Source organism: Panulirus ornatus, chromosome 7, assembly GCF_036320965.1.
Source record: "Panulirus ornatus isolate Po-2019 chromosome 7, ASM3632096v1, whole genome shotgun sequence".
Classification (NCBI taxonomy): domain Eukaryota; kingdom Metazoa; phylum Arthropoda; class Malacostraca; order Decapoda; family Palinuridae; genus Panulirus; species Panulirus ornatus.
The window spans coordinates 31,088,780-31,103,705 of NC_092230.1; the positions used below are offsets into that span (position 1 = coordinate 31,088,780).

The following is a 14,926-nucleotide window of genomic DNA, read 5'->3' on the forward strand; positions in this document are numbered from 1 at the left end:
TGTTAAAAAACAGAAAACAAATTACGTATGTAATAGGAGGGAAGCCGAGGCTTATTGGATTTCAGTTAATTTAAGCGCGCAAAGAGAGACTTTTGGATGTTAATTGCGAGAGTGCAACTGGAGGGATGTCTGATCATTATCTTGGGAGGCAAGGTGAAGATTTTTATGGTTTTAGAAAAAAAAAAGAGTGGTTGGTAAGAGGGTGGGGAAGAAGTGAGCTTGGAAGGGGACTTTTGTGGGGGAAATCCAGGAGAGATGAACAGAATGGAAAAAGGTGAGAAAAAGGGAAGGGGAGGGGGGAGGAAAGGGGGGGGATTTAGGGAACATGATGGAGCGCAAAGATTTTTGGGTGAGAAGAAAGGGAGGTGGGGTTTTTTAAAAGTAGTGAGTGGGGGATAAGAAGTAAGATTTTTAGTAAAAGAAGAAGAGGCTTTGGACGATTTTTTAGGGAAAAAAAAATTTTTAAATGTTGAAAGGGGGTAAAAAATAAAAAAAAGGGGAAAAGATTGGGGGGGGGAGTATCATTTAAAAATTTTGGGGAATAAAAGATGTTTGGGGAAGGGGGTAAATAAAGTCAAGACAAGGGGGAAAACGGGAATTTTCATTAAGGGGGCAAGGGAGGTGATAACAAGTAGGGTGATGTGAAAGGGAATGGATGAGTATTTTGAAGGGTTTGTTGAATGGTTTGAGGGTAGGTGGCAGATATGGGGTTTTTTGGTCGAGGTGGTTTGCAAAGTGGGGGGGGAAGGGGAAAATATTTGGTAAACAAAAAGGGGATAAAAGCTTTGGGAAGTGAAAGGGGAAAGGGCAAGGGGTTTTGGGATGTATTGCAGGGGAATTTTATTAAAAAAGGGGGCGATTGTTGACTGGTTGGTAAGGTTTTTTAAATTTATGTATATCAGGGTAGGTGCCTGAGGTTGGGGAATGCTTCATATGCCATTGTAAAAAGGGAAAAGGGGGATAAAGTGGTGTTTAAATTACAAGAATAAGTTTGTTGAGTATTCCTGGAAATTTAATGGGAGGGTATTGATTGAGAGGGTAAAGGGAGTACAGAGAACAGATTGGAAGAGCAGTTGGTTTCAAAAGTGGTAGGGGAGTGTGGACGGGTGTTTGCTTTGAAAATGTATGTAAAATACTTAAAAAAGCAAAGGGTTTTGTATGTAGCATTTAGGGATCGGAGAAGGCATATGTAGAGTTGATAGAGATGCTCTGGGGAAGGTATTAAAATATATGGGTGGGGGGAAGTTTTTTAGAAGAGTGAAAATTTTTTATCGAGTTTAAAGGCCCGTGTACTGAGGAAGGAGAAAATGTTTGGGTTCTCAGTAAGTGGTTTGGGCAGGGTGTGTGATTCTCCATGGTTTTTAAATTTGTTTATGGATGGGGTTATTAGGGGGGTAAATGCAAGAGTTTTGGAAAAGGGGGGCAAGTATGACTGTTGGGATAAAGGGACTTGGGAAGGAGTCAGTTTTTTTCGCTGATGATACGCGCTGGGGCTATTCATGTGAAAAACTGCGAAGCGGGTGACTATTTGGTAAAGTTGTGAAAGAAGAAATTTAGAGAAAGGGAATAAACAAGGTATTAGGTCAGTAGGGTTGGGGGTCAATCAATTGGAGGTGGTTTGAATGGAGAAAAAACTGGAGGAATAAAGGTTTAGATATCTGGGGGTGGATTTGGCAGCGGAGGGAAACCCAAAGGAAGGGGAAGAAAAACTAGGGGGGGGAGGGGGCGAAAATCGGGGAGCCTTGAAGAATTTGAAGCGAAAACATTACTGGGAAAGCAAAAAGGGTTGTTTGAAGGAATAGGGGTTCCCAACAATGTTTAGGGTTGCGAGGGGGGGCTATGGATAGAGTGTCCCAGGAGGGGGTGTGCTGGAAATGAGATGTTTGGGGACAATTGTGGTGTGAGGTGGTTTGTTTTTGAAAATTTTTTAATTTAAGGGAAAGAGAGATGTGGGGAAATAAAAAAGCTGGTTGAGAGAGCAAAAGGGGGGGTGTTTTAAAAGGGTTTTGGGTCACATGGGGAGAATGAGTGAGGAAAATTGCCCAAAGAGGATATATGTGTCGGGTGGGGGGAACGGGGGAAAAAGGGGAGACCAAATTGGAGGGGGAAAAAAGGGGTAAAAAGATTTGTGTGCGGGGGCCTGAACATGCAGGGGTGGAAAGGGGGCAAGGGTAGAGTGAATTGGAAGATTGGTATACGGGGTGACGTGCTGTCAATGGATTTTTTAAAAATCCCACACACACATATATACATACCAAATTTTTTTTAAACATAAACAACAAAATCCCAACTTTGGTAACAAAATTAAAATTCTTTTTGGCGCCTTCATCTTTTCCCTGCCCCCCCCCAACACCCCCCCCCCTTTAATAAATTTTCCCCGGAAACTTTCCCGCATTTCCCAATTCTTTCCCCTGCCACCCCCCACCACTGATGAAATGCCCACACAAAATTTATATACATACCTATACTTTTCAAAAATTACATAAAAACATCACATATACACATGTACAATTCAAAACTTGCTGCCTTCATCTATTCCCGCCGCCACCCCCCACTGATGAAATATTCATATTTTGCTGCCTTCATCTATTCCCCTCCCACCACCCCCCACGGAAAATGCCCACACAAAACAAAATTTATATACATACCTATACATCTCCTATACATACATATACATACATATACACATTACATTTTCATATTTGCTGCCTTCATCTATTCCCGCCACCACCCACCACTGATGAAATGCCCACACACATATTTACACATTCAAAACATTTAAAACGTATACTACAAAATACATACACATATACACATGTACATATTCAACTTGCTCCCTTCATCTTTTTCTGCCCCCAAAAAAATCCCAAAACCCCGGATAAAATTTCGTAATTTTTTTTGGGCCAAAACAAATTCCGGGGGCCCCAAAACCCCAAACGGGGTAGGGAAAAGGGGGGCCAAACCAAACAACTTTATAAATTTTAAATGGTTTCCTAAATAATTTTTGGGGCTTTTTTATTTACATAAAATTAATTTTAAAAAAAACAAAAAAAATTTTAAAGGGGCACATAAATATGGGTTGCCCAAAATTATTTCCGGGGGGGGGAAAAAAACCAAAATTGGAGGGGGAAAAGGGGGGGCCCGCAGAAAAAACAAAAAAATAATTTACCTTTATCCCTTAACCCATTTTAATAACATTAACTTTAAACCCCATAAACATTTAAACATTATTTAATACTTTTAGGGGGGTTCCTTTCTTTCCGCCCCAACCCCCTGCACAAAAAAAAAAAAAATATATTTTAAAACCCAACCCCCAAAAAAACCCCCAACCCAAACCCCACCCCCCCCCCCCCCCCCCCCCTAAAATAAATTTTTTTGCCTACAAAAAACAAAATCCCATACTTTTAACATACCTATACAAATCAAAAAAGTATACATACAAATACATACACATATAACAAATATTCATACTTGCTGCCTTCATCTATTCCCCCCCGCCACCCCACCAGGGGATAAAAAAAAAATTTATATTTTAATAATATATATAAATATATATATATATATATATATATATATATAAAAATATACAATTGAGGGGGAGATGATAAAAAAAGAGACGGGAGGTAAAGAAAAAGGGTGCAAGAGGTGAAAAAAAGGGCAAATGGGGAGTTGGGGTAGAGAGTATCTTTAAATTTTAGGGAAAATTTAAAAAGATGTTCTGGAAGGGGGTAAAAAAAGTGCGAAGAAAAGGGGAAGCAAAGGGGAACTTCGGTGAAGGGCGCAAGTGGGGAGGTGATAACAAGTAGTGGTGATGTGAGAAGGAGATAGAGTGAGTATTTTGAAGGTTTGTTGAATGTGTTTGATGATAGAGTGGCAGATATAGGGTGTTTTGGTCGAGGTGGTGTGCAAAGTGAGAGGGTTAGGGAAAATGATTTGGTAAACAGAGAAGAGGTAGTGAAAGCTTTGCGGAAGATGAAAGCCGGCAAGGCAGCAGGTTTGGATGGTATTGCAGTGGAATTTATTAAAAAAGGGGGTGACTGTATTGTTGACTGGTTGGTAAGGTTATTTAATGTATGTATGACTCATGGTGAGGTGCCTGAGGATTGGCGGAATGCGTGCATAGTGCCATTGTACAAAGGCAAAGGGGATAAGAGTGAGTGCTCAAATTACAGAGGTATAAGTTTGTTGAGTATTCCTGGTAAATTATATGGGAGGGTATTGATTGAGAGGGTGAAGGCATGTACAGAGCATCAGATTGGGGAAGAGCAGTGTGGTTTCAGAAGTGGTAGAGGATGTGTGGATCAGGTGTTTGCTTTGAAGAATGTATGTGAGAAATACTTAGAAAAGCAAATGGATTTGTATGTAGCATTTATGGATCTGGAGAAGGCATATGATAGAGTTGACAGAGATGCTCTGTGGAAGGTATTAAGAATATATGGTGTGGGAGGAAAGTTGTTAGAAGCAGTGAAAAGTTTTTATCGAGGATGTAAGGCATGTGTACATGTAGGAAGAGAGGAAAGTGATTGGTTCTCAGTGAATGTAGGTTTGCGGCAGGGGTGTGTGATGTCTCCATGGTTGTTTAATTTGTTTATGGATGGGGTTGTTAGGGAGGTAAATGCAAGAGTTTTGGAAAGAGGGGCAAGTATGAAGTCTGTTGTGGATGAGAGAGCTTGGGAAGTGAGTCAGTTGTTGTTCGCTGATGATACAGCGCTGGTGGCTGATTCATGTGAGAAACTGCAGAAGCTGGTGACTGAGTTTGGTAAAGTGTGTGAAAGAAGAAAGTTAAGAGTAAATGTGAATAAGAGCAAGGTTATTAGGTACAGTAGGGTTGAGGGTCAAGTCAATTGGGAGGTGAGTTTGAATGGAGAAAAACTGGAGGAAGTGAAGTGTTTTAGATATCTGGGAGTGGATCTGGCAGCGGATGGAACCATGGAAGCGGAAGTGGATCATAGGGTGGGGGAGGGGGCGAAAATCCTGGGGGCCTTGAAGAATGTGTGGAAGTCGAGAACATTATCTCGGAAAGCAAAAATGGGTATGTATGAAGGAATAGTGGTTCCAACAATGTTGTATGGTTGCGAGGCGTGGGCTATGGATAGAGTTGTGCGCAGGAGGATGGATGTGCTGGAAATGAGATGTTTGAGGACAATGTGTGGTGTGAGGTGGTTTGATCGAGTGAGTGACGTAAGGGTAAGAGAGATGTGTGGAAATAAAAAGAGCGTGGTTGAGAGAGCAGAAGAGGGTGTTTTGAAGTGGTTTGGGCACATGGAGAGGATGAGTGAGGAAAGATTGACCAAGAGGATATATGTGTCGGAGGTGGAGGGAACAAGGAGAAGAGGGAGACCAAATTGGAGGTGGAAAGATGGAGTGAAAAAGATTTTGTGTGATGGGGGCCTGAACATGCAGGAGGGTGAAAGGAGGGCAAGGAATAGAGTGAATTGGAGCGATGTGGTATACCGGGGTTGACGTGCTGTCAGTGGATTGAAGCAGGGCATGTGAAGCGTCTGGGGTAAACCATGGAAAGCTGTGTAGGTATGTATATTTGCATGTGTGGACGTATGTATATACATGTGTATGGGGGGGGGGTTGGGCCATTTCTTTGGTCTGTTTCCTTGCGCTACCTCGCAAACGCGGGAGACAGCGACAAAGTATAATAAAAATAATATATATATATACACACACACACACACACACACACACACACACACACACACACACACACACCTGTGCACACAAGGTAGTTCTAGGAAAAGATGACAAAGGCCACATTTGTTTACACTCAGTCTCCAGCTGTCATGTCTGATGCACCGAAACCACAGCTCCCTTTCCACATCCAGGCCCCACAGAACTTTCCATGGTTTACCCCAGAGGCTTCACATGCCTTGGTTCAATACATTGACAGCACATCCACCCCGGTATACCACATCATTTCAGTTCACTCTATTCCTTGCACGCCTTTCATCCTCCTGTATGTTCAGGCCCCGATTGCTCAAAATCTTTTTCACTCCATCTTTCCACCTCCAATTTGGTCTTCTACTTTTCCTAATTCCCTCCACCTCTGACACATGTATCTTCTTTGTCAATCTTTCTTCACTCATTCTATCCATGTGACCAAACCATTTCAGTACACCGTCTTCTGCTCTCTCAACCACACTCTTTTTATTACCACACATCTCTTACCCTTTCATTACTTACTCGATCAAACCACCTCACACCACATTTTGTCTTCATACATTTCATCTCCAACACATTGACCCTCTTCCGCACAACCCTATCTATAGCCCACGCCTCGCAACCATATAACATTGTTGGAACCACTATTCCTTCAAACATACCCATTTTTGCTCTCCGAGATAACGTTCTCGTCTTCCACACATTCTTCAACACTTCAACACCTTCACTCCTCCCCCACTCTGTGACTCACTTCTGTTTCCATAGTTCCATCTGCTGGTGAATCCATTCCCACATATCTAAAACACTTCTCTTCCTCCAGTCTTTCTCCATTCAAACTTACCTCCCAATTAACCTCAGCCCTACTGAACCTAATAACCTTGCTCTTATTCACATTTACTCTCAGATTTCTTCTTTCACACACTTTACTGACCTAAGTCACCAACTTCTGCAGTTTCTCACCTGAATCAGCTACCAGCACTGTATCATCAGCAAACAACAACTGACTCACTTCCCAAGCCCTCTCATGCACAACAGATTGCATCCTTGCCCCTCTCTCCAAAACTCTTGTATTCACCACCCTAGCAACCCCATCCATAAACATATTTAACAACCATAGAGACATCATGCATCCCTGCTGCAAACCGACATTCAATGGACTGAACCAGAGTATGGGGTAAACCATAGAAAGTTTAGTGGGGCCTGGATGTGGAAAGGGAGCTGTGGCTTCAGTGCATTATACATAACAGCTAGAGACTGTGTGTGAATGAATGTGGCCTTTGTTGTCTTTTCCTAGCACTACCTCGTGCACATGTAGGGGGAGGGGATTGTCATTTCATGTGTTTTGGGGTGGCGACAGGAATGAATAAAGGCAGCAAGTATGAATTATGTACATGTGTATGCATGAATATGTCTGTGTATGTATATATACGTATACATTGAAATGTATAGGTATGTATATGTGCGTGTGTGGACGTGTATGTATATACATGTGTATGTGGGTGGGTTGGGCCATTCTTTCGTTTGTTTCCTTGCGCTACCTCGCTGACGCGGGAGACAGCGATCTAGGGTACTTTAACTTAGATCCAATAGAATATATCTTCTCAAACTCATCATCAGTATACTCTGGACTGCAAATACATAATGCCCTAAGGGACATAGATTGAAATGATGATAATTTAACTCTGTCATGTTGAGATGAGTAATAATAGATATATGAGCATACATTGGTAGGTTTTCTGTATATGCTAAACTTAAATGTGTTTCCTTGCCTATGGATCATGCAATCAAAAAATGGTAACATACCATTATTTTCATTTTCTACAGTAAATTTGATGGAAGGTACTAAATTGTTGAGTAAGGGGAGAAATATTTGTAAAATTTCCTTTGTTGGCCAGACACAAAGTACATCATCTACATACCTGAATCAAATTGCATTAGAAGGTGAGATATCCTTTAGTAAATTCCAAATAAAGATTACTTAGTACAGGTAAAAGAGGGTTACCCATTGCCATACCAAATTTTTCAGCAGCACGTCAACCCCAGTATACCACATCGTTCCAATTCGCTCTTTTCCTTGCACATCTTTCACCCTCCTGCATATTCAGACCCCGATCACTCAAAATCTTTTTCACTCCATCCTTCCACCTCCAATTTGGTCTCCCACTTCTCCTCGTTCCCTCCACCTCTGACACATATATCCTCTTTGTCAATCTTTCCTCACTCATAATTTCCATGTGACCAACCCATTTCACTATACCCTCTTCTGCTTTCTCACCCACGCTCTATTTATTACCACACAGCTCTCTTACCCTTTCACTACTTACTCGATCAAACCACCTTACACATCTCATTTCCAACACATAAACCCTCCGCCGCGCAACCATATCTATAGCCTATGCCTCGCAACCATATAACATTGTTGGAACCACTATTCCTTCAAACATACCCATTTTTGCTTTCTGAGGTAATGTTCTTGCCTTCCACACATTCTTTAATGCTCCCAGAACCTTCACCCCCTCCCCCACCCTGTGACTCACTTCTGCTTCCATGGATCCCTCCACTGTTAAATCCATTCCCAGATATCTAAAACACTTCACCTCCTCCAGTTTTTCTCCATTCAAACTTACCTCCCAACTGACTTGTCCCACAACCCTACTGTACCTAATAACCTCTCAGCTAATAACCCTCAGCTTTCTTCTTTCTCACACTTTATCAAACAGTTACCAGCTTCTGCACTTTCTCACCTGAATCAGCCACCAGCATTCTATCATCAGCAAGCAATAGGTGACTCTCTAACCAAGCCCTCTCATTGACAACAGACTGCATAATTGCCCCTTTCTCCAAAATTCTTACATTGACCTTCGTAACAACTCCATCCACAAACAAACTAAACAACCCTGGAGACATCATGCACCCCTGCCGCAAACTGACATTCACTGGGAACCAATCACCTTCCTCTCTTCCTACTCGTGCACATACCTTCATCCTCGATAAAAACTTTTCACTGCTTCTAGCATCTTACCTCCCACACTATATACTCTTAATATCTTCCACAGAGCATCTCTATCAACTCTATCGTATGCCTTCTCCAGATCCATAAATGCTTCATACAAATCCATTTGTTTTTCTGGGTATTTCTCACATACATTCTTCAAAGCAAACACCTGATCCACACTTCCTCTACCACTTCTGAAAACAACCCTGCTCTTCCCGAATCTGATGCTCTGTACATGCCTTCACCCTCTCAAACAATACCCTATCATATAATTTCCCAGGAATACTCAACAAACGTATACCTCCCTAATTTGAACACTCACCTTTATCTCCTTTGCCTTTGTACAATGGCACTATGCATGCATTCCACCAATCCTCTGGTACTTCACCATGAGCCATACTTACATTGAATATCCTCACCAACCAGTCAACAATTCAGTCACCCCCTTTTTTAATGAATTTCACTGCAATACCATCCAAACCTGCTGCCTTGCCGGCTTTCATCTTCCGCAAAGCTTTTACTACCTCTTCTCTGTTTACCAAATCATTCTACCTGACCCTCTCACTTCACACACCACCTTGACCAAAACGCCCTATATCTGCCACTCTGTCATCGAACACATTCAACAAACCTCGAAAATACTCACTCCATATCCTTGTCACATCACCACTACTTGTTATTACCTCCCCATTATCCCTCTTCACCAGTGTTCTCATTTGTTCTCTTGTCTTACGCACTTCATTTAACCCCTTTCAAAACATGTTTTTATTCTCCCTAAAATTTAATGATACTCTCTCACCCCAATTCTCATTTACCCTCTTTTTCACCTCTTGCACCTTTCTCTTGACCTCCTGCTTCTTTCTTTTATACATCTCCCACTCATTTGCACTATTTCCATGCAAAAATCGTCCAAATGTCTCTCTCTCTTTTTCACTAATAATCTTACTTCTTCATCCTTTCACTCACTACCCTTTCCAATCTGCTCGCCTCCCACGTTTCTCATGCCACAAGCATATTTTGTGCAAGCCATCACTGCTTCCCTAAATACATCCCATTCCTCCCACACTCCCCTTATGTCCTGTGCTCTTACCTTTTTCCATTCTGCACTCAGTCTCTCCTGGTGCTTCCTCACACAAGTCTCCTTCCCAAGCTCACTTACTCTCACCACTCTCTTCACCCCAGCATTCTCTATTCTTTTCTGAAGACCTTTACATATCTTCACCTATGTTTCCACAAGATAATGATCATACATCCCTCCAGCCACCCCTCTCAGCTCATTCACATCCAAAAGTCTCCCTTTCATGCGCCTATTAATTAACACATAGTCTAGTAACGCTCTCTGGCCATCTCTCCTATTCACATACATATCCTTATGTATATCTCTCTTTTTAAACCAGTATTCCCAATCACCAGTCCTTTTTCAGCACACAAATCTACAAGCTCTTCACCATTTTCACTTACAACACTGAACACCCATGTACAATTATTTTCTCAACTGCCACATTACTCTCCTTTGCATTTAAATCACCCATCACTATAACCCGGTCTCGTGCGTCAAAACTGCTAACACACTCACTCAGCTGTTCCCAAAACACTTGCCTCTCATGATCTTTCTTCTCATGCCCAGGTGCATAGGCACCAATAATCACCCATCTGTCTCCATCCACTTGCAGTTTTACCCATATCATTCTAGAGTTTACTTTCTTACTCTCTATCACATACAACTCCTGTTTCAGGAGTAGTGCTACTCCTTCCTTTGCTCTTGTCCTCTCACCAACCTCTGACTTTACTCCCTAAACATTCCCGAACCACTCTTCCCCTTTACCCTTGAGCTTCTTTTCACTCAGAGCCAAAACATCCACGTTCCTTTCCTCAAACATACTACCTATCTCTCCTTTTTTCTCCTCTTGGTTATATTCACACACATTTAGACACCCCAATCTGAGCCTTCAAGGAGGATGAGCTCTCCCCTCATGACTCCTTCTTCTGTTTCCCCTTTTATTTATTTATTTATTTTACTTTGTCGCAGTCTCACGCATTAGCGAGGTAGTGTAAGGAAACAGATGAAAGAATGGCCCAACCCACCCACATGCACATTTATATACATAAACGCCCACACACGGACATATACATACATATACATACACATATATACACATGTACATATTCATACATGCTGCCTTCATCTATTCCCGCCGCCACCCCGCCACACATGAAATGGCACCCCCCTTTCCTGCGTGCATGCGAGGTAGCACTAGGAAAAGACAACAAAGGCCACATTTGTTCACATTCAATCTCTAGCTGTCATGTGTAATGCACTGAAACCACAGCTCCCTTTTTGGGCCTGAACATGCATGATGGCAAAAGGCGTGCAAGGAATAGAGTGAATTGGAACGATGTGGTATACTGGGGTCGACATGCTGGCAATGGATTGAACCAGGGCATGTGAAGCGTCTGGGCTAAACCATGGATTAGTAATTAATGTGTTATTATTTGCCTGGTCCATTAAATCTGAAATCTGTTGTATCAGGGTCCATTAAATCAAGGGTTTACTGTATAGATATTTGTATTTGTATGGTTTCATGTGTTTGCTACTATGTGAAAAGCTTGCAGTCACTCACTTCTCAAGTAAATGTTTTGTGGTAAAATCTGTGTGATAGATAATTTTGATATTTCTGTAAAGTTCATGCAGCAGATAGAAATGAAATATATCTTGACAAAAGTGTTACAGATAGTTTTCAAGGGTTACTCTACCCTTTTGTCAGGCATTGTCTACTAAGCATGAATCTGCTTACTTCAGTGTTACTACTGTCTTTGGTAATATTTTGTTATTTATATTCTAGGTGCTACTGATGCTTCCCACACTGTTTACGAAAAATGTGACTTGAAGCACATTCAACTTGACACCTTGGGTCATGTTCTGGCATTGCAAGCTCTAGATTCTGCTAATTATTCTGTCTCTGCTGAAATCTTCTCTTCCACGCTCAAGTTCTTTATGGCCAACTACAAAGATGTAAGCCTACAACTGATTTATGTTTTGCCCATTTCGCAGCTTACATTTAAGGTTAAACAGAGTGCATATATCAAATATTAATGAAGGATTTTGGACTTTTAGAAGTAGATGAATCTGATAATGAGGATTACCATAGGCATCAAATATTAAGTCATTCTATATCCACATTGACATTGCACTTCTATACATTGCACTTCTACTCATCATTCATTCTTTTGTACCTCTTATGCCTCCTTTCCTCTATATTCTTTATTTTATACTTTTTTTTTTTCTTTCTCTTATTCATGGACCTAAGTTCACATCAAGGCAGGGCTTTAATTGAAGTATAGAAAGGATTATGTAAGGGAAAAAGAAGAAACATGGGATAGGATTTTTGAATTTTGGAGGAAGTGAAAAGGCCAGTCACTTAAAATGTGCCAGGTCATAGTTATTGCGAAAGATATGAGTGGGTAGAGTTCCAAAGCTTTGAGTTATAGGGAAAGAAATGGTTATCAAAATGGCCCACCCGTGAGTTGCCAATGGCCATATCACACAGGAGCTTACTGAGTATTGTGTGGTGCACTTAGTGGAGGGAGCACATCAGTAGCCAACTCTTGGGAGCAAAAACCAAAGTAATACATATAGAAGAGGCAGAGTGAACCAACATTGCAGCATAGAGCAAGCTGGTCAAGGTTTGAAGTTTGCCTGGGAGAGTTTATGATTGGTACAGCTTTTGACTCGACTCTTTCGAGTAAGGATGCAAAGCTAGAACAACCCTAGATTTGAGAAACTGTTCAGAAGAAAAGATAGTTTGACATCTAAACAGGACTCATAGTTTCTTAGAGGCAGACTTAGCTATATCTGTAATGTGGGATTTCCAAGAAAGAGTGAATGTTATAGTAATACCAAGTATGTTCATTGAATCAAGAGTTGGAATTACAGAACTATCAGAGGAGGGAGGAAAGTTGTGAGGAATTTTCAATAGCAAGATGGGTAGAATTGGGTCTTGAAGGCATTAGACTTAACCAGATTTTGTCTACCCCACAATATTTCTGAGTTTATTGAGACAAGATGCAGATCGAGTATGAGAAGAAGGTGCAGAAATGAATGCTATTGAAGAATGCAGTGTTGAGTCGTCAATGTATAATTATAATGCATTTGCTTTTTGTGGAACAGAGGAAATCATGTAGGAGATAGGACAGATCCTTAACGGACACTGCTGTTGATGGAGAAAGGGTAGGGAGGCTGATCCATCAACAGTCATGGAGATAGATCAACCAGAGAGGAAGCTAGATATGAGGGAGCAAAGTGAGGGAGGGAAGTCAAAAGAAGGGAGCTTAGAGATGAGTCCCCATTGCCAAACCCTTTCAAAAGCTTTGGATTTGTCTAGGGCAGCTACATAGCATTGCCTAAAATCTTTCAGGGATGATGACCAGACATATGTAACATAGGAAAGAATGTCACCAGTGGGTCACCTTACAGAAACCACACTAGTGCTCAGAAAGAAGACTCTGAAAGTCAAGATGTCTAAGGATATGAGAGTTGAGGTGGAAAGTGGTAGATGTCAAAGCAACAGGACAATAGTTCTATGGATTAGAACTGGCTGCTTGTGTGCCCCCACCACTAGCTAGACCACATAATCTTTGGCAGGCCCATGGATGAGCCATTTTGATAACCATCCCTTTCCATGCGCCACAAATCTTTCATGTCTTACCCAGTAACTACCTATAATCTTGCATGTTTTGAAAGTTTTTTAACCTCCAAAATTTGCAAATACCTTTTCCTTTGTCTCATCTTTTTGCCTTTCATTAACCTCTATAAATTTCAATTAAGGCACAGCCTTCATGTGGACTTTTTTCTATGACTGGAGCCTTAAAAAATATCAGTTCCCCTCCACTATCTGCACATAGATGCATACACAGCATCACTGATCACAGTACACTTAATGATTGTTGACCTGATCAGTGGATGTAGGCAGCTACCTAAGTGCTGCAAGCTTAAAAAGTTAAGAAGACCTCCTGGGGCAGGAAGGTATTTCAATTTCTAGAAGAGGAAACAGAAGAAGGAGCCAAGTGGGGACTACTCATAAGTAGCCAACTCTTTGGAGCAAAAACCAAAGCAATACATGTAGAAGAGGCAGAGTGAACCAACATTACAGCATAGAGCAAGCTGGTCAAGTTTTGAAGTTTGCCTGGAAGAGTTTATGATTGGTGCAGCTTTTGACTCAACTCTTTCAAGTAAGGATGCAGAGCTAGAACAACCCTAGATTTGAAAAACTGTTCAGAAGAAAAGAAAGTTCGACATTTAAATTGGACTCACAGTTTCTTAGAGGCAGACTTAGCCATATCTGTAATGTGGGATTTCCAAGAAAGAGTGAATGTTATAGTAATACCAAGTATGCTCATTGAGTCAAGAGTTGGAATTACAAAACTGTCAGAGGAGGGAGGAAAGTTGTGAGGAACATTCAATAGCAAGATGGGTAGATTGGGTCTTGAAGGCATTAGATTTACCCAGATTTTGTCTACCTCACAATAAGTCTGAGATCAACCAAAGAGAAAGCTAGATATGCGGGAGCAAAGCGAGGGAGGGAAGTCAAAAGAAGGGAGCTTAGAGATGAGTCCCCATTGCCAAACCCTTTCAAAAGCTTTGGATTTGTCAAGGGCAGCCACATAGCATTCCCCAAAATTTTTCAGTGATGATGACCAGACATTTGTAAGATAGGAAAGAATATCACCAGTGGGTCTCACCTTACAGAAACCACACCGATGCTCAGAAAGAAGACTGAAATTCAAGATGTCTAAGGATGTGGGAGTTGAGGTGGAAAATGGTGAATGTCAAAGCAACAGGACAATAGTTCTTTGGATTAGAACTGGCTGCTTGTGTGCCCCCACCACTAGCTAGACCACATTATCTTTGACAGGCTCCTGCATTGCTCACAGATGAGCCATTTTGATAACCGTACCATTCCATACACCTCAAGTCTTACCCAGTAACTAACTATAACCTTGCATGTTTTGAAACAGTTTTTTAACCTTATAAATTTGCAAATACTTTTTCCTTTGTCTCTTCTTTTTTCTTTCATTTACCTCTATGAATTTCAATTAAGGCACAGCCTTCATGTGGACTTTTGTCTATGACGGGAGCCTTAATAAAAATCAGTTCCCCTTCACTTTCTGCACATAGATGCATACACAGCATCACAGATCACAGTTCACTTTATGACCTGCTGGCCTGATCGGTGGAGGTAGGCAGCTACCTGAGTGCTGCAC

At 41.4% G+C, this 14,926-nt stretch overlaps 1 protein-coding gene across 2 annotated transcripts in view; it reads left to right on the plus strand.

Annotated features, from left to right (window-relative positions):
* The window catches only part of psidin (phagocyte signaling impaired), a 477,751-nt gene that overhangs the window by 323,560 nt on the left and 139,265 nt on the right, over window positions 1–14,926 (plus strand). For both annotated transcript variants that reach the window (XM_071663426.1, XM_071663425.1), the window contains one exon: window positions 11,509–11,678. In XM_071663426.1, the coding sequence (XP_071519527.1) occupies window positions 11,509–11,678 (170 nt within the window). The remainder of the gene's footprint in view (window positions 1–11,508; window positions 11,679–14,926) is intronic.